The sequence below is a fragment of the Sinocyclocheilus grahami genome, unplaced genomic scaffold (genome assembly GCF_001515645.1).
Source record: "Sinocyclocheilus grahami isolate Dianchi unplaced genomic scaffold, SAMN03320097.WGS_v1.1 scaffold1081.1, whole genome shotgun sequence".
Lineage (NCBI taxonomy): Eukaryota > Metazoa > Chordata > Actinopteri > Cypriniformes > Cyprinidae > Sinocyclocheilus > Sinocyclocheilus grahami.
Window position 1 is genome coordinate 150,199 of NW_015506260.1, and position 20,377 is coordinate 170,575.

At 36.7% G+C, this 20,377-nt stretch overlaps 1 protein-coding gene across 1 annotated transcript in view; it reads right to left on the reverse strand.

Annotated features, from left to right (window-relative positions):
• Nucleotides 1-12,169: 12,169 nt before the first annotated feature.
• Nucleotides 12,170-20,377, reverse strand: part of LOC107566527 (SH3 and PX domain-containing protein 2A-like) — a 46,972-nt gene continuing 38,764 nt past the window's right edge. Inside the window, exons 3-5 of the mRNA XM_016251989.1 lie at nucleotides 14,131-14,206; nucleotides 12,297-12,373; nucleotides 12,170-12,187 (exon numbers count right to left, since the gene is read on the reverse strand). Of these exons, the coding sequence (XP_016107475.1) occupies nucleotides 12,170-12,187; nucleotides 12,297-12,373; nucleotides 14,131-14,206 (171 nt within the window). The remainder of the gene's footprint in view (nucleotides 12,188-12,296; nucleotides 12,374-14,130; nucleotides 14,207-20,377) is intronic.

The following is a 20,377-nucleotide window of genomic DNA, read 5'->3' on the forward strand; positions in this document are numbered from 1 at the left end:
TTGGTCTTTTTGCATTTAAAAAGTAAGCTGAAAACGTTTTCTGTACTTTCTTTACATACAGTACAACCAAAGACTAAAAACTTCAGGAAATGCACATCAAGGTTAATTTTTAAAAGGCATGTTTTGCATGGCAGAAATTCAGTTAACAGTCTCCGCCAAACCTCTCCAGACCAATTGTTCCGGTTGTGAACCTCTTGAGTCGTATCTAATGGTAAATACTTCATGTTTATCGCTCGAGACCGTTTAGCAGAGGAAGTGTTATTGGAAGAGACAGTTCACCGTTCCCTGCACTGGGTCTGCAGGTAATATACGTTACATCACTTGGGTCGGCCCTAAAGTTTCAGACAAGAAAACTACAGTTCTCAGCTTTATCACTCCCAGAGTCACTATTAAACGAGGGGCAGCGTATGATGATGGGTGAGGAAAGGCAGGAAGTGGTAGTTCGTACTGATTGGGCACCGCTCTGTTCATTCACTCCACTTGACCATAAAAGAGTAAAGTAATATACTATAAATCCACAAGTGACGCATTGCATTCTGTGTCTTGGTGATATCTTCATAAAGTCATCTCTGGTATTTGCTGTGGTCTATTTAAATAGCAGGCCTGTTCAGTGTTTGTCAAACTCACGGTGACCACCAGCTTAGACACAAATGAAGCGTATGAATTATGCACTGGCTTTCAGAAAGGTCAACTTTCTTAATATTTTACTTTTAAACGTATGGACAATTTTGATGTGCAATCAAGCAACTGATATTTCTTTTGGAGCCCCAAGAACAATATTTAATACTGTTCTTAAAAATAAAGGTCCAACTACAATCTTAAAAATAAATGGAATTTTCACAGCGATGCCAAAGAACAAAACATTTTTGGTTCCCAACAGAACCGTTCGTTGAACAGTTCCTAAAAGAACCATTTTCTCTTATGGCACTTTTCCACTGCATAGTACGGCACGGTACGGCTCAGTACGGTTCACTTTTTGGGGGTTTTCCACTGGTTACAGTACCTGGTACCTGGTACCTGGTACTTTTTTTAGTGCCACTTCGGTTGGGGTTCCAAGTGAACCGTACCGTTACCAAAACGTGACGTGTAAACTCTGCTGATCACGGATTGGCCGGAGAGAATCGTCACTACTGAACTTTCCACACAAACACAAAAGAATCGCTAGATTTAAATCAGCACAGCCAGCGAAGGATCGAACGCAACTGTTTTGAACGTGCGCACCTTTTTTTAACAACCAAAAAGTTTTGTTGTCTGTTGCGGAAGAACAGACGTTCCTCTCGTTGATAGCAGAGGAGCAGATCCAGCGAGAGCTTGATGGGGGGATGCGGAATGAAAATGTTTTTTTTAGGAGTCGCGGCAGCAGAGGCGGCGCAACTATAACGACATGTGAATAATCCCGCCCACTCTAAAGCGGTACTGAACTGCAGTGGAAACGCAAACCATGCCGAGCCAAACCGTGCCATGCCGTACTGAGCCGTACCGAGCCGAGTCGTACCACGCAGTGGAAAAGCGCCATTAGTGTTAAGAACGTTTTAAAAATCAGAAGAACCTTTTGTGGAATGAAAATGTTCCATGGATGTTAATGGTTCTTCAGGGAAACATCAATGCCAATAAAAAACCTTTATTTTTAAAAGTATATAGTTATAGTAAGGTTCTACATGGAATCATAGACGCCAATAAAGAACCATTACTTTTAAGAACAACATTAAATATTGCACAAAAAGATTATTTATAGTGGAAAAAGTTATTCTTATACTTCACACTAAGGAAAAACCAGTTCTTTTAAGAACTGTACATTGGAAGTTTTTTGGGGGAAACGGTTCTTCTATGGCATTGCTGCGAAAACCCCATTTTGAAGCCTATATTTTTAAGAGTATGTAATAAAAACTCTTCCCAACATTTTGTTTTCTTCATTTGAGTGCCTTTGGCCATAAACAGGGAGACAAATACACAATCACACACATTCACAGGGTTATGTTACTTCTTGAATTGCAAAGAATAGAATGTGCTTGACATCTATTTTATGCAGTGAAGTTCTATGGTTCTCAGAGAAGTGTGCTACTTCTGGAATATTCCTATCCCAGAGAGTCCTAAACTGCAGGAATGCCATGCTTGCCTCAATTAGTACAAGGCCCTGATCAAAAAATGAAGCACAACATTTTTTTAAAACAAATAGCCCTTTACAGTGGAATAACACCAGAGCATTAACGATTAAAAATGAACAAGACAAAGAGAAAAAGAGAAACACTGAGCCAGCACTGGGCTTGGATAATTCAGTTACATCACTGTGAAAATGAGATGATTAGAATATCAGACTGAAGTAAAGGAATTCGATTAAGTTAAGTAAAACAGATGATGTTGAAGTAGAGCCGAGAGAAACAAAAAGAAGCAAAAGAGAGTAATAGTACAGTTTGCTGGACATTGTACCTGTCAAAAGTTTGGGGTCGGTAAGATTTTTTTTTAAATGCTTTTGCTGTTCTGTAAATGCAAAGCTGAATTTTCAGCATCATTACTCCAGTTTTCAGTGTCACGTGATTTGCTGCTCAAGAAACATGATCAATGTTGAAAACAGTTGTGCTGCTTAATATTTGTGTGAATTTTTTTCGATGAACAGAAAGTTCAAATAACAGCATTTATTTGAAATAGAAATCTTTTGTACATTGTGCATGCCTTTACTCTCACTTTCGATCAGTTTACTGAATTTGCTTCCTTGCTGAATAGAAGTATTAATTTCTTTCGCAACATTTGAACAGCGTGGTTCATCAGCTGTTGTTAAAGTGTGTTTAATAGAGTTCAGAGGTTCTGTATTTATACCAAACACCTCAGCAAAGCTCTTGCACAAGCTTAAACTCAATGACATCTCCCTCGCTCTGCATGAGCGGTGACTGAAGGTTGGAGTTAGACTGAGGAAAGTCTCTGAGAGACGGTGAGGTGTATTTACTGGCCTGAGCATCTTCAAAGCATTAGAGGGACAGAGGGGTGGACGGTCTCACGAGGTGAGAGCGGGACGGGGAGGAGGACAGGAGGTGTGGAAAGGAGAAACGGGTGGACCTGCATGCTAACCAATGACCTCTGACTCTTACACAGAACATTTACCAGACAGAAAGAAAGAAAATAGCTAGCTAGAGTGTTCGGAGTGATTTTAGCTTGCTATGTGGTTGGTAGTGTTTTGGGTCATTTCTAGGTGGTCGCAAGGCCCAAATCAATCCAACCCATAGTTACGATTTTTGTTCCTTTTTACAGCTTGGGTCCCTCCTTTAGTGCAATGTGAAAGAAAAGGAAAATACACACAACCATACGCACACAAGAAGAACAAAAATACCAAGAAATGCCAAGGAATGTTTCATAACTTGATTTCTGTTATTGTTCTGTTTCTGCGTCAGTGTGGACGGGAAACTGGACCATGTGTTACAACACAAGTCTTCTGAGTTATAAACAGATCTAGCATTTACTGAAACTAAAGCCTGTAACATAATGCATGTTTACGGAGAGCACAGAGATCTTCAGTGGAACTTCACACTCTCAGCTCTTGAACTTTCCCAACGGTTCACTGATGGTTAGATCTGGTGATTGAAGAAGCTGTCTGAAATCAATCTGCTGTTTACAAAACCATTCTGTGTTTATATGGAAGACATTATCATTGTAATATGGAAAAACAACGAGAAAACAGTGGTTGCACCACAAAATCCACCTGGTCCAATCTGAGTCATGTTTGTTGGCTGTTGCACGACCATGCATTGCAATCACAGAGGCTAACGGTTCCTAACAGCAAACCCATCCGGTTTTAGGAATTAGGCTGAAAGATGACTCAACAGAGCACAGAGGTTTTTCCATCACCCGGGGGTTGTAACGGATTTGGGACTATGTTTTTGATTTTGTTCTGCCAGTTTCGGTTCCCATTGACTTCCATTGAATTTACTTACAATGGAAGTCAGTGGTAACTGAAAATGTTTGGTTATCAACATTCTTCAAAATATCTTCTTTTACATTCCACAGAAGAAAGAAAATCACACACAAGTTTGAAAAAGAAAAAAAAAACGTGGGTGAGTAAATGATGACAGAATTTTCATTTTTGATTGGACTATCCCTTTGAGAGCTAGTGCACATTCTTGTGGTGCCATCAGCCAATCAGCATTGTCATGATGTCATTTCCCTCCCATTTTTACCATCATTTTGCTCCATGAAAATTCCGTTGCCTAAAAGGACCTCAACAGACATGCCACATGAAACAGGCAAATCACAATTATTTTTGGCTATCCTCTGTCTCATTGTCTGTCTCTTTCCTTGACTGATCATCTTATCAGGCCCTCAGGCAACAGCACTTTAGATAATTAACTAGTTTTATCTGGCATTAACCCCCTGAAGAGCCACACAATAATCAGTCAATGTGACCAGTGACCACCTGGCTTTGCAACTAAACCAGCCATTCATGACAAACTCTCCACTGAATAAGTCTTTAATTTCATACCAAAACACTTTACAGTTTGAGACCTGCTTTATGCCCAGACAACCTATTACATAAGCTTTTCATATTTTAAATCAACCCTTTTAGTGTTAATAATACACTATAATCCACATACAATTTTTATACACACCTTTTTATGGTCAGTTTTGTTTTTTTGTTTTTTTAATAAATGAATACTTTTATTCGACATTAAGCTGATCAAAAAAGACAATCACGGTATTTATAATGTTATAAAGGTTTTCTATTTCAAATAAATGTTTTTCTATTTAACTTTTTGTTCATCAAATTTTCCTGAAAAAATGTCACCGTTTCAACAAAAATATTAAGCAATATTAAGCAATATTAAACTGTTTTCAGCATTGATAATAAAAAGATATTGGATAATAGTTTGATATTAGATAACATATTAGAATGATTTCTGAAGGATCACGTGATACTTAAGACTAAAGTAATGGCTGCTGAAAACTTTTCAATTGTTATAATATTTACTGTATTTTTGATAAAATAAACGCAGCCTTGGTGAGCAAAAGAGACTTCTATCAAAAACATTTTTATAAAATCTTATCAACCCCAAACTTGTGTACATTAAAATCCAAGCAAAATATTTAAATAATAAATCATATTAAAACACTAAATATACTGTTCAAACAAAAAAAACATGTTTATTTATTTATTTTATTTTATTTTTTAAAGCATATTTGGACACCTTGTGGTTGTCACGTTAATTTAAAAATATAAGAAAATGTCAAAGAAAATTAATTAATAAAAATAAAGTAAAATAATAAAGATTATCTAAACTGAAAATATGGGAACTGAAATATACATTTTTCCAGACAATCTAATTTTGAGTGTATTTATTTCCAGCACTGTGATCAAATGTCACTTGTTTCTCTAAGGGGTTTAAGTCAGAGCCCCCACCCCATTTAATTACACAGAAAGACTATAGGATAACCAGGTCAGGATTTACAGCACTCCATGTGGGAATACACAGCCTACCAACAACCATCCATCATACCAGCTAATAAAAAAACCAGAGAGAGACACAGTGAGAGAGACTGCTCAACATCAGATGGTCTAAACTAGCAAACTTCTGTTTGTGGTGGAAACGCTGCTCTGATCATTGCCATCTGTCTCAGATCTCATGTCAGTGCATGGGTTCAATACATGGAATAATGCACAGACAGAGAGATACTGGAGGGATCTTATGCTAGAGATCTATAAGCTATTCTTTCTGTTTTTAGGTTTGTGATTTTGAACGTTAATGCTATTTCTTGTGCAACTGTATACAGTAATACTGTAGGTTCAGTCTCTACAGCCATGACATCTCAATTCTGACTGTACTGGATAGCAGCTTTTGTGTGACACTCTATTGCACACTTAAGGGTAAAACACTCTCCAGTGTGCTGTGAACGCATGCTGCAGTGTTCACAGATCTCCTGGGACTCCAGTCGCTTGTCTGTGAGCTCAGGATATGTAAAGAATTCAGTCTGGGTGAAAAAAATGTGTCTGACAGGAAAAGCAACCAGTCACAAGTGTATTTAAATTATGTGTGTGAGTGTGTGACAGAGAAGGACTAATAGACAGCAGACAACCGTCAGCTAAATATATATGCATATATCAAATTATATTTCTTATACTCCAATTCAAATGTGGTTTTTACGACATGAAACAAAATGTGTAAATTCCATTTTCAGCATGCCGTGTCTAAAATTAACACTCAGCAAGTCCCGAAATTCAAATAAGAATTGACGCTGTCGAGAAAATAAGACCTAAAATGCAGACTCAAAACTCATCTGTTTAGCTGTGCATTTATTGAATGAGCACTGGGCGATGTCCGAACTGATTGCACTATATTATATGTATAATCGTTTTCTTAAATTCATTTTAAACCTCTTAAATCAATTTTTTTTTTTTTTTTATAATTTTCAAAGTTTTTAATTCCTTGTTTTATTGTTGTGATTATTGTTTTTATTTTATTTTATGTAAAGCACTTTGAATTACCATTGTGTATGAAATGTGCTATACAAATAAACTTGCCTTGCCTAAAATAAAAATTCCTACAAGAATAGGCTTTTAAAATGGTAAAAAAACAATAGATAAGAATGATAGTAGATGCATTTAGAGTGCCCTCTAGTGGTCATAACAGTTCATTTACACTGACAATTAGGATAGGATGTCTCTATTTGTTCAGACAGTGTAAATAATGCAATATTTTTACAATCTACACTTACAAACAAACAAATAAATAAAATCAGAAAATAATTATTTGACATTTGCGTGTACAGAGGTAATCTTATTTAAAGAATTAAATAAGAATTAAATGTGTTTCTTTTATTACAACAACAACAACAATAATAATAATAATACATCTCCCAAATGCAGAAATATTTGAGGAAGACTTTCACTTTTCCATTTTTGTCTGTTTAAGCTGCAATTTGAATGCCTTCCAGCAGATGGCTCTAAATAGTCTATTTCCCCTTGATTGTGAAAAAAAAAAGCTTTATGCTTTAGAAAGATTTACATTTCAGATATCAGTTATTTTGATTTTTAAACTGTCTTCTGTAAACACACACACTCAGAATCTGTTGTCAGAGTTGGGTTGTTATAATATAGCAGCAACATAAAATCACGAGAGTGTTCAAGGTTGCACTGTAGATGACAGACAAAATGATTATGTTTTTCTGGATAGTAGTAAAGAGTGAGCAGTGTGTGTGTGCATGGTTGTGTGTAGCCACTGCAGCATATGATGAATGTGTTTTGAACATGAAAATAGATTGCCTACTTCATATCACCAGGGAGAAATCCAGACAGAGGGAAAGAAAAGCAGAGAATTTCAAATGAGCATGTGACGGACAGCTCTGAGTACAGAAACAGTGCCCAAGCAACAGAAAAGAAAAAGATATAATACGAGTTCATTTTTTCATTCCACTACTAAAGCAAACAGAGCAGCTTACGTGAGATTACAAAACAATCCGGCAACGACTGAAAGAGTGACAGTAATTATGCCCTCATTTAAAATAAAAATACATTACAAATTATAATAAAAAAAGCCTTTGATGCCCAAGTCATTTGTACTGCTTTCATGGTGCCATTTATTTATATTTAAAATAAAGAAATTAAAATAAATAATGAATTGAAATATATTGCCTACACTACTGTTCAAAATGTGTAATGATTTTGAAAGGAGTGTCTAAGGCTGCATTTATTTGATCAAAAATACAGTAACAACAGTTATTTTATGAAATATTATTACAATTTTAAAAAAAGCTGTTTTCTATTTTAATATATTTTAATCAGCATATTAGAATAATTGCTGAAGGATCATGTGACACTGAAGACTGGAGTAATGATGCTGGAAATTCAGCTTTGCATCACAGGAATAAATTCCATTATAAAACGGTTATTCCATATACGTAGTTAGGTTTCACAAAATAAAACAGAGCAAATAAAGTGCAATGATATTAATAAAAGCAATATTCTTCCACCAAACAATGCAGTTCCTCAGAAACGGTTGTGGTTGCCAACCAACACACAAAGTAAACAAAGGTGTATGTTTATGAGTAATTTACAACAAAAGCTGTGTCTCATTTAGAAGGCTGCGTCCTCCGGAGGTCGCATTCGAAGGCTGCATACGTCATCGAGGCTGTCTCATTTCAGAAAAGCAAGTAGGACACTCCGAATGCGACCTTCGAATGCGACCTTCTTTCACAGGAATTCGGAGGATGCATGAGGTGTATCCTTCGCTGCTACAGATAACCCACAATTCTTTGCATCGCCGTGAACAACCGTTGTTAATTTGAAAAATGCCGGCGCCGGCAGATGTAACGTACACACAAGCACAGATGTGGTGTTTACAACTTACCTTAATTCGCCTCGGTAAAAACGGATCAACTTTGTTTTTAATATCCTCCTCCTTTTTTTCTCTAATAGATGCCTGCTGTAGGTACACTGCAGCTCCTCAAATATTGAACACAATAAAACAAGCAAAAGCTTTTTTTTTTTCAAATTACTTTCCAAATTTAGAAATAATTTTCCTTCATTTAAGTACCGTGAGAGTGCAACGATGCTCTAAATGTGTTGGCATAGCAACGTGATACTTCCGCTTTCCTTTTCCGCCCGTCCTACGAAGGCCATCTCGTTTAATTCTAGGTTGAGGACACTTCCTATATGCATCCTACAGAGGATGCGACCTCCAGAGGGTGCAGCCTTCTAAATGAGACACAGCTATAGATACACAGATTTGTGGACAATATTTGAGAGGAATAGGCCTTTTGTGTACATAGAAAAAGTCTTAGATCTTTGAGTTCAGCTCATGAAAAATGGGGGCAAAAACAAAAGTGTTGCATTTATAATTTTGTGCAGTGTATCAGTATTAGTATATTCCTGTTAGGTATCTTTTATCTTTCATACTTGTACTGCACTGAGCAGTCTGCAAAATTTAGTTCCATCAGAAAAGCAGAAATGAAATCAGCACAAAAGCAGAAAAGGACTACTTGTAAGGTATAGCTTGATAATATCACACATGATATTAATCCAGATATTCATAATTTATCATGAACCTCTCTACTACAGTAGAAAACTTCCTCACCACACTCTTTACACACTATAAATGTTATGGCTCAAAAGAATATTTGAAACAACCCCAAAAAAGCTCACAAAATGATTTAACAGTTGGCCTACATGCAACTAAAGAGAATAAAACACCCAAAATCAGCCATACCTCAAGGGTGCTGCTTTGCCATCAGACTCACATCTGCTCATGAAACTACATTAAGGCATTTAATTAAAGGTGATGATGAGACCGTGGGCCATCACTACAAAACGCACTAAGCTTACGATTAAATTTCATATTTGAAATCATCAAAGAAATCTGACAACAACTGTGTCATAAATGTTGTTTCTTTTCGTCAAATAGCATCATAAAAAGCTTATTTTTCAGGCAAGATCAGCCAGTGCGCATGCGCAGTCCTAAGCGCACGTCTCAGAGCGCTGACTGTTTCTATAGCAACCGGGACTTCTAACGGCAGCTGCAGTGACGCGCTGACTTTACCGATTAGCGATTGGCTCTTTCATTCAGAAGGCGGGGCTTCCTGCGATTGATTGATTGTTGCATTTTTCCCCATTCAAAATTATACTAGTGACACGTCTTGGGTATTCTATAGTCTTTGTTTACAACAGCTTCGAACGCGGCTCAACCAATCAGAATCAAGGACCAGAACTATCTGTTAATTTATTCCTGTGATGCAAAGCTGAATTTCCAGCATCATTACCCCGGTCTTCAGTGTCACATGATTCTTCAGAAATCATTCTAATAAGCTGATTTGATGTTAAAGAAACATTTCGTATTATTATCAGTGTTTAAAACAGCTGTGCTACTTCATATTTTTGTGGAAATGGTGACAAATTTACATTTACAGATACATTTTTGTAAATTTTTTTGTAACACTAAATATATTTACAGTCACTTTTGATCAATTTAATGTATTCTTGCGGAATAAAAGTATTAATTTCTTACTGACCCCAAAATTTTGAACGGTAGTAACTATTCTTAACATGGGTTTCTCCTCTTCTCTATTAATTTTTTTTTTGTCTTTCATTTTTTAGGTTATTCTTTTGGCTCAAATTTTCATGGGATTCATGAGAGCTAATTATGGCCCAGCCTGGGGGAAGACGTTCATATACACACTCACAGAGGACTGCACACATTCACATCAGTGTTAATTAAACAATCCCATCTCTGTGATTAAAATGTGTCGGGTTGGGAGTAACTTAAAGCTGGATAATGAAGAAAAAGTGTGGTTCTTTCTCTTTCACACATAGAAACACATTTGCACCTCTCTTCACACACACACACATTCTCTTACAATTAAGAAGTGACATTCTTGAGAGCCAAATTATAAAAATCTTTACAGAGCTAATCAAAGGAAAGTATGTAAATACAGCACGAGGCTCAAAAATGTACACAACACCATGCAGAATGTGTGGGAGTGTGAGAAATCAGGCGAGTCTGTATGCAGCATGTACACTGTGTACGGCAAATTCTTTGAATATCCAGAAAACATTGCATGGAATATTGTATCCCACAGTGCAACCCACTCAATCTTCCATTTCCAGCGCCACAATAAATACAATCAAAAAATGATATCTCTTTAATATCAGAATAGTTTCTTTAGGAAATCAAATGGAGATGTGTCTCCTTAATCAATGATATACTATTATAGTTTTTATTATTATTTGAAATCATTTTTGTTATATTTTCCATTTTCATTTTAGGTAATGTTTTAGAAATGTGTGTGTTTTGTACCTTTTTATTTGTGTACAGTATATATATTAGTGCTGTCAAATGATTAATCGCAATCCAAAATAAAAGTTTTTGTGAGAGCTAAAGATGTATGCGTACTGTGTTTATTTATTATGTATATATAAATACACACACGTACAGTATATATTTTTATTAAAGGCTGATTTAGAAAATGTTAAACAAAAGCTGCCAATAGCTTAGTGATTTTAAAAAGTAATATTAAAATAAAATGATGGGCATCTCTTATGTTATGTTCAAGACACATTTATGTTAAGATTAATTCTATGTTCTAAACTATTTTTGGACGTGTCTTTTTTAAATGTCCTTTGTGTGGATGTCATGGAGATTGTCACAACAGCAGTCCATCCAAGACATCCCATAATGCTGCCTCACCATCTCACCATCTCAGCCCACTTTAACAGCTGCTCTCCACTTGAGTGTGTGTATGTGTGTGTTTGCACGTGCAGTGTGTTTGTCTGTGTGGATTGTTTAAAAAAGTGGACTCTATTCCATCAGGAAGAAGGGGGGAGGAAAGAAAAGGAGACAAGTCACTCGAGGGGAAAAGATAAAGAGAAGGAGAAATAGAGAGGAGGAAGAAACAAGTCGTTAAAGTCCCTCAAACATCATTTTAAGGGTGTTATTGGGTAACCTATAGCTATTGGCAAAGTAAACATGACAGTGAACACCAATAAGTGCAAGTGTTTGTTTGCTGTAATTTATATACTTGTGTAACCGAATGTGACGTGTTTACTTTAACAGACTCTTTTTCATGTGTGTTGCAAGAGTTTTGCTGTTCAGCACATTAGCATAATCATATTTCAACAAGATGGGAGATATTGTCTGATAAGGAGGCAAATTCACTCTCAAAACCTGATGCATTCGTTCAGGGTGAAATTTTTGATTTGGGGGGATTTGACACCGCTATTTAAAGCTTGAAACCCCCTAGAGGAAGTCAAAACAATTGGCTGGGGGTCTTGAAAATACATAAACTAAATAGTTTCAATGCAACAAAGCAGTTTAATTTAATTTACTTAATTTAAAAAGTTGACCACCCTTAAATTCATAGTATGATTCGCACATTGTTTTTAATAATACATCTTACCACACTCACAGTAAACACACATATGCCGCATGCTGCTAGATAACTTTATTTTACTGCAAATTTTTATATTTATGTTTTTTTAATGAATTTTGTACTTTCTAAGTAATTCTTCTTTGAACAGCAGAAGGACTTCAAAGAATATCAGTAAGAACAAAAAGGGGCTTAATGTTGAACCCTGAGGAACGCCAGTGTCATAACCACACTCCTAATCATGATATCAACCTCATATGCTGAACAGCATGTGACACACACAAACGCAAACAACGGTGTTTGTCAAAGGAAAAGGGCTATAAAGGACCTCTCACAGTTTAATGGTTTTCTAAATAAAGTAATACAGCCTACACACATTAAATAAGAGAATAAAAGAGGACAAACCACAAAAGCACCGACAAAGAGGAAGGAAGAAAGGAAGGAAAAGAGAGACTTACTCTGCAATAGTCGTCAATAAAGCGTAGTCTCTTCATGGCCACGTCTCTCACATGACTTCGTCGGAATATGATTTTACCTTTAAAATAAAAGGTAGAATCAAATATGTGGTCTACTTTATAAAATCATTCTATAACAACAGTATGTAATAACATAATAATATCTATAATAACATTATCTAGGTTCCAGAAAGAGCTTTTTGCTGAAATTGCAAGAATAACTTGAATAATATTTTGGAAAGCAGTTAGAATGCATTAAAAATAATACACAAGTCTGTTGCATTTCATTCCATTGCTTTCCAGAAAGTCTGTGATCATAAATTTATATTGTTACATTATTGATTTTAGATTTGATTTGATTTCATTTGATAAAAAAAATAAAAATTAATTAATTAAAATGTAAAAATAACTAAATAAAATAAAATAAAAATATGCAGCTTAGATAACTATTTATGATATTCATGGCTGAACCAATGAAAATGTTAACAGGGCAAGTAAAAATCAGATATACTGGCCCAATTGGGAATAAATACATCATCTTTATTATTGAGCCCCACTCACTGCTGTGAGCAAAGTCCAGTGCATTTTAGAATAACCCATAAGAAAATGTTTAGAAACATGATAAACAGAGAAGCTACTGAAGAGAGACGCCATGTGTTATTCTTCAGATCTGGAACATCCTAATCAGATTCAGAGGTTTGGAGGAGATAAGATCACCACATAACACCAAGCTCCAGCTGTTATTCTCTCCTATCTCAAGCTGCTTACGCTCAAGGAAACACTGAGAGATACTCAGCATTGTGCAGAATGAACAAAACCTTTATAAACCATAGATTCACCTTGACTTGTTTCATATTCTATTATATTCTACATGTACACTGAAAAAATATTGGTGTAGAAACAATTTTACTCAGAAATTGCTAGTAAATTTCACGTTAAGACACTGAAATGAGTGGCATTTAGTCCAAGTCTGTTAACTCGGAGGTGATTTAAAATTTAATGTACAAAGTTTTATAAATATAGAAACCATTAGCTTAGAGGAAAGTGGAACAAAATATTGAGGATCGCAAATATTTAGTTTAGTAGAGGTTTAAAGAGGCCTGACTGTACTTTGCATTTATCACACCATGACATGATGTCTTCTATAGTAATAAAAAAATACAAATACAGCAACAAAAATAGCAACAATAATACAAAACTCTTTATAGTTTATAGACATGTGTATAGAGAGAAATCTGATCTGTCCCTCTTTAAGGTCCCAATGGAGTCTAATAATCAGAATGGAATTAAATGAAGACAAATTTAATGGTTTGACACTTGACACCCTATTATTCCCTTACAAATGCTCTGAATGGTTTTATAAACCACTTAATATTCTAGTAATCTAACCAATTACACTGCATTCCAGTAAATAATCTAATGGAGCCAGTGATAATCTGAGCTAGTGTGTTCGTATTGAGGGATGTGAGAACTAACAGAGAGAACCAGAGGGACTGCTGGAAAACCAAGAACAAGAGAGAGACACTAAATGTCCAGGGAATAGAGCAGTGCGTCAGCAAGCCGGGAAAACGTGTCTCGATCTCTCTGTGTCTCTGTCTCGCTCTTCTCATTTTCTTCTTATTGATGGCTTTTGTTCTCAGGGAACGGTGCTGCTCATCTCAATGACTCGTGTGCCTGCTTCCTGCATTTGAGTAAGTCAAGAACGGAAGCACGACCCCATCCCAGCGTAACCATGACTTATTGTGGACAGATCTGCTGACGCCATGTGCTTGCAGGTCTGTGTGTTTGTGTGTGCGCAAAGGAGAGGAAGGGGAGGACAAACTCCTCCTAAAATCACCTGGAAGAAAAGGGATGATCCTTTTTTTGGGATCTTTCTGCCCTCCCTCAATTGGGAACTTGTCGAGAATCTGCATCTTTGGGAAGACACAAGAAACACAACATGTAAAGGAAAAATTAGTCAATAACAGACACCATCAACTATCACCAATATTAATACTATAGCAATCAAACAATTTACAATTCACATTGATAACAAAGTCTTTCGATTTGGTGTAATAGGGAGAACACACAAATCAAAATCAAAATAGGCTCCAATGTCATATTTACTTTTCATTGCTTCTGTCTGTATCTAATGAAAAATGTCATGATCTCTGTTTAAAATCATTTGCTCATGTTTCCTGAAAACCCAATCATTTTGTTCACTTTATTTTCTGTAACTCTCCACATTTGTCCCTTTTGGGCATTTGAAGTACAAACAGCTGCAGATTATTTGCAAGTATCCCACAAACAAATGTAAATCTGAGTTCTGAGAATTAAAAACAACTACAGGAAACCAGCAACAGAAGCTGGGAGATTCTACTTGAGCTGCTCCCATGCAAATGTGACCCTGTAAGAGCTCTGACTGGAAACTCCCGGTGGGCTGTGCTCATTAGCAAGAAACATTTACAAGAACTGAGAGATTGAGTAAAAGTTTAGGAGTAGCTGTTGTCCAAATGAAGAAGAGGAAAAGATAACAAGGTTAAAGAAACTCTAAATTTAAATTAGTTATAATAATGCCCTTTGATAAAAAAAAAAAAGGCATATTAACACAGGCAGAGCTGTAGCATATATCATGTTTTAAAAAAATATTCATTTCGGTTGCTGGTTCAAATTCAGACTTTTCCTGAACCCATCTGTTTCCTGCCACAGAATATTGAAATCTTTCGATTTAGAATTTTTAGGTTTAGACTATTTAGTTTAGCCTACATAAAGAAGGTGGAAGACATGGAAATAGTTTGTAATTTTTTACCCTATTGTTTGTTATATTTATTTGCTCAATGTCTTGAGCAATGCGTAAATCCGGCCCTGTTAGACGGCAATCGTAAGTTATTACAAACACTCGATGGTGGTTTAAAGTGAGTTTTGAGTAAAAACGGAATATAAATCTTATTTATTGTCTTATGTAGCATGATGCTACAGTTTGCATGAATGGTCACATAACACATGATTTTGGTCGTGTAACGTTAGTATGAACGGGCATCTGCATATGATCGGAACTAAACGCAGCGCCCGCGCTACTCTATACTGGTGGTATTACAGTACCACGAGAGCTAAAGAGAGCTCCGTGCGCTTTCGAATCGCTCTCGCGGATGATCGATCTGCGCTGCGCCTCTTCTAGTCGAACACACCGGCAAGTGCTGCACGCTTATTGGCTCACTGACGCTGATGAGATTAACCCCTTAGATATCGAAATTTGGTACCGAACGACAAGACATTTTTCGATACTCGATAGTATCAAGGCAATTCGGTCGGTGCCTAAAAAGTATTGAACTCGATACCCAGCCCTATATATATATGTTATTACTGCTTGTGATGGGCTTTGGTTCATCATGTGACTTTCTCATCACCATCTGCATTTGGTGGTTATCAGTTTATTACAAAGGTACAAAACAGATTTCAGTACTTCTGTAGGTTAGTATATTAACATTATTTCAGTTAATGAAATTACGGTATTTAACTGTAAATTTAAGTTAAAACCGTAAAACCTAAAATGTTGCTACTGTATTTTTTACCGTAAATTTTACGGATTTTTTTTTACAATGTTAGCAAAACTTCAGTCTAACTACTGTCAGGTTGTTAATTTGACAAATTCAGTTAACTCAAAAACATAATGCTGCAGGAAACATTGTTATAATTTTTAGAAACAGAATCTTTAGTCTTCAGATTCTTTACATTTAGAATCTTTAGCTCTATCAAACTGGGAGGAAAACTACAAGAAAACTTGAACACTGAGAGAGGCATTTAGAGTTTGAGGCTCTCTTTCTCCTTCTGTCTCTTTTTACTGTCTTTCTATCTAGCTAGTCTCTCCCATGAGGCCTGTCAGAATGTCTTTTCTCCTGGTACAACAAGGTCAGACTGTGGAGCGAGGACACACCAGATGTGCAACGTCTCTTGCCGTTTCTGCTGGTCTTGCTGAAATATCTCCCCCAAAACCTTCTTGCTCGTGCTTTAACATGAATCCATGGCACACAGGGAGAGGAGTAATTGAAATCTGAGCTAATCTGTAATTGAGGACAGACAAAGACCACACACAAAGCCAACCCCTGTGTTTATATACCTGGGGTCAGTGCAAGCTCAGTCGCTGGTGTACACTGATAGGGTTGTGAGGATCTGGGTCAGATGGCATGAAGAATTGGAGGATAAAAACAAATCACGTCTCACAGATATCAAATGTCTTGCACTTTCATTTTCACAAGATCCTGAATTTATTCTGCTGATAATATCACAATATTTGTGCTGTTTGCAGATTATCTGAGTTACTCTCAAACTTAGAACAGCTACAGACATGTATGTTTATGTCATTTTTAAGATGTACACTACCGGTCAAAAGTTTGGAATCATAACTTTTTTATTAAGTTGTTCGAAAAAAAGAGAAGCTGTGATTGTCATGCGTAACTTTCAGTGAAGCACGGTTCTGTGATCAGCAGTAAATCTCCATCCAAAGGCCAGAGGGCGCTCTCGCGCTGAAACTCCAAATACGCCTCGCTGAAGAAACCCCGAAAAAAATCGCTGCAGCTGAATAAACAGAAGATTCAACTGCTTTCATCGATTCAACGTGACTAATAAACACACGACTATGGCAATATAAGGTTTATCTGAGTTCTTATTATTACCGTATTGACCCGAATATAAGTAAAAAAATCTTTGACCCCAAACTATTGAATGGTAAAATATTTACAATGTCTGTCAGGTGTTTTTTGTACACAAATGTGACTCTTATAACGTTTTCCAAATGACACACGTTTTGACCCTAGTTGATACCTAGTATTGAATATCACGTTGGTGTTTTTTTTAAGAAATTAATACTTTTATCAAAAATGGCAGTAAACATTGAAGAATATAATTTCTATTTCAAATAAATGCTGTTCTTCTGAACTTTCTATTTATCAAGGAATCCAGAGAAAAATTATCACAGTTCTACAATTAATTAATTTCTTGAGCACTAAATCAGCAAATTAGAGTAATGGAGAATGGAGTAATGATGCTGAAAATTCAGCTTTGACATCACAGGAATAAATTACATTTTAAAACATATTCAAATAGAAAGCTGTTATTTTAAATTACAATAATATTTCACATTTTTACTGTTTTTGTTCTGTTATTTTGATCAAATAAATGCAGACTTGGAGAGCATAAGTGACTTTCAAAAACATTAAAAAAAATCTTTGACCCCAAACTATTGAATGGTAAAATATTTACAATGTCTGCCAGGTGTTTTTTGTACACAAATGTGACTCTTATAACGTTTTCCAAATTACACACGTTTTGACCCTAGTTGATACCTAGTATTGAATATCACGTTTGAGAGCTAATTCAACACGATGCATATTTACACCATATACACAAACGATGGCCAAATTAGAATGATCGGTGTCTAACTAGAGTAAAATAAAGAAAGAAAGAAAATCACTTGCATGTAGAACTCTGGACACTGTGAAAACAAAACGACTCAATGTGCAGAGAAAAATTAAGGGGGAAAAAGATGCGAAAAAGGAGGGGAAAGAAAATCAAGATGTAGAGAAAAAGAGTGAAGAATGTATAAGGAAAGACATAATGAAAATGACATAATGGAAAAGGAAAATGAGATGAGCAGGATAAAACAGAAGAAATAAAATGACAGTGAACAGGAGAAGGAAATTAAGAAGCTCAGAGTGAAGAGGAAACATGAAGATGTGAGTGAGAACAGACGTTGCTGTATTGCCCAACCACCAAGGCACCTGGAAGACTTCCTGAGTCTCCATAGCAACAGGGGGCGGGGAGAGAGGAGAGTGAGCCAGTGATTGGATGACAGGGTGTTTGTGCAAGTGAATGGATATGAAGAATGGAGACATACACATATACATACATCTATACCATCAACTCTTCAGATACAGGGTTTGCATTCATATCAGTGTTTTATCAGTGCTTATGTGTCTTTATCACTTAAAAGCTATCAGAAGTGTGCAGCACATTCATTCCCATAATACACCTCTAGTGATCACACAGAAACAACAGAGTATTATTCCAAATTATTTTGAGGGTGATATAAAAATATCGGAAATAATCGAAATAATCTATTTTTTATTTCAATATAACTAAATAGATAAAAAGCACTGCTACAATGCTAAGCAGAGTCACTGTAAATAAATAAATGTTATTGTTAATAATTATTATTATTATTGTTATTAAAATGTTTCTAGAAAGAGAGAGAGAGAGAGAGAGAGAGTTGGAAATGACTGCTCAATTGATATGCTTATAAAGTCACACTACAAAGCTAGGCCTACATCAAATCCATCTCCATGTGGTCTCCTATTCGAGATGAGAGTGATTGTAACTCTAGCAAAGTCAGAGATAAGTGTGTGAGCCACATAAACCTCATGATTAGCCTTTTCAAGGAGCTGCACCAGGGGGCCCTTCTGGTAAAACACAGCCAAAGTGTTTGAGGACGCTGTAGGAGAGTGAGCTCTGTCATGCAGCTCCATCAATGGGCTTATTCAAGTCAAAACTTCAATGCATATTTCATAACACTTAAACAGTGATCCTGCTATGGAGCTACAGGGGGCTGCTCTGCAATATAGTATACACTTTTGTAACATTTCTCCCTTAATTGGTTAAGGTTTCTTGTACCGAATGTAGCAAGGAAAATCTCTTCCCCATTCTGTCTAGCTCCTTTTACACATGTGCACATGTCTCATGACCCAAATAACGGCAATGGTCATGTGACTTCTTGCTAATGCTTGTGAATTGAGCTCAAGTTGCATGATGTCATAAACAACCAATTACAGAGTTCAGTTTGTACAAATTCTTACTTTTTCTAAAGATGTCTGCTTCAAAGGAAAACTATTTTCGAGAAGAACTGTGAAGTGTTTAGAAATGAGTCAAACAGACTCTAAAATGACTTGCTAAGTGAGTTTCAGCAGGGTGAAAGATTTCCAAACTTGAAGAACTCACACACGGTATAATCCACCTGGAACTACACAAAGCGCACTCAGAACATCCACCCAATAAGATGCTTTTGCACAGAGAAATTACAAAAATAAACTTTCACATTCTATGAAGAAAATTAAAGTGCTGTGGAAGTCAAACGCTATGCAAGGGTGTTGCTTGGGCATTGCTATGAAGTTTCTAGGGCTCTTGGTGGTTGCTATGGTGCTGCTTGTTGGATAAATAAATACATAAATAAATGCAACATTATATTTAATAATTTATTATAGTAAACGGTTTTGAAATATTATTATTATTAAATACAACAATAACAACTACTATTACTACTACTGCCACATGTATGTTCCCGTTTAGTTCCTGTTTGCCCTTATTTGGTTTAGTTCTTGTCCTCATTGTGTTAATTTGTATCCAGCTGTGTTTAATTATCTTGTTTTCCCCTTGCATTTAAACCCTGTGTTTCCCAGAGTCTGAGTCCGCTGTTATATGTCATCCTTGATTTCCAGTGCTTGTACCCCTTTGCTTGTTTAATTAAGATCCTAGTTGAAATATTCTCCTGCGTCTCCTCGTTCCTCCCAGAGAGAGATTGTGACAGAACAGTGGACCTAAAACCGAAAGTAAGCGGCGCCTTTTTCCCCCCGTGTTTGTTTTCCGTTTTTTGAAAGTTTTTTTTAGTTTTTTCTGTTTGTTTCTCCCCGCCGTCGCACGATTCATTGCCCTAGCACGTAAAGATCTCCCCTTCTACGAATACACCGGTGAATTCTGCGCGTTCGCCGCAGCGACGGCACTGGATGAAGCCACGCTCCACTCACTGTTCGGGATCGGGGCTAATTACCATCGCCCCATGGACCTCCCAGACACCCCTGGACTAAGCTGGAGGGAAGGGATCCTCCGGTGTCTGGAGAGCATCCGGCCTCGATCCAGAACCAATCCGCAGTCAAGCCCGCCGGCCATTGCACTCTCAAGCCCAGAAAAACGGGCGCCAGCTCATGTCCCTGAACTCCTGGATAAGGCACTTCCTCCAAAGTTCTCGGCCCCTATGCTCTCTTCTAAGTCCGCTCCAGTGTCGGCTCCAGCCCCAGAGCTCGCTCCAGTGTTGGCTCCAGCCCCAGAGCTCGCTCCAG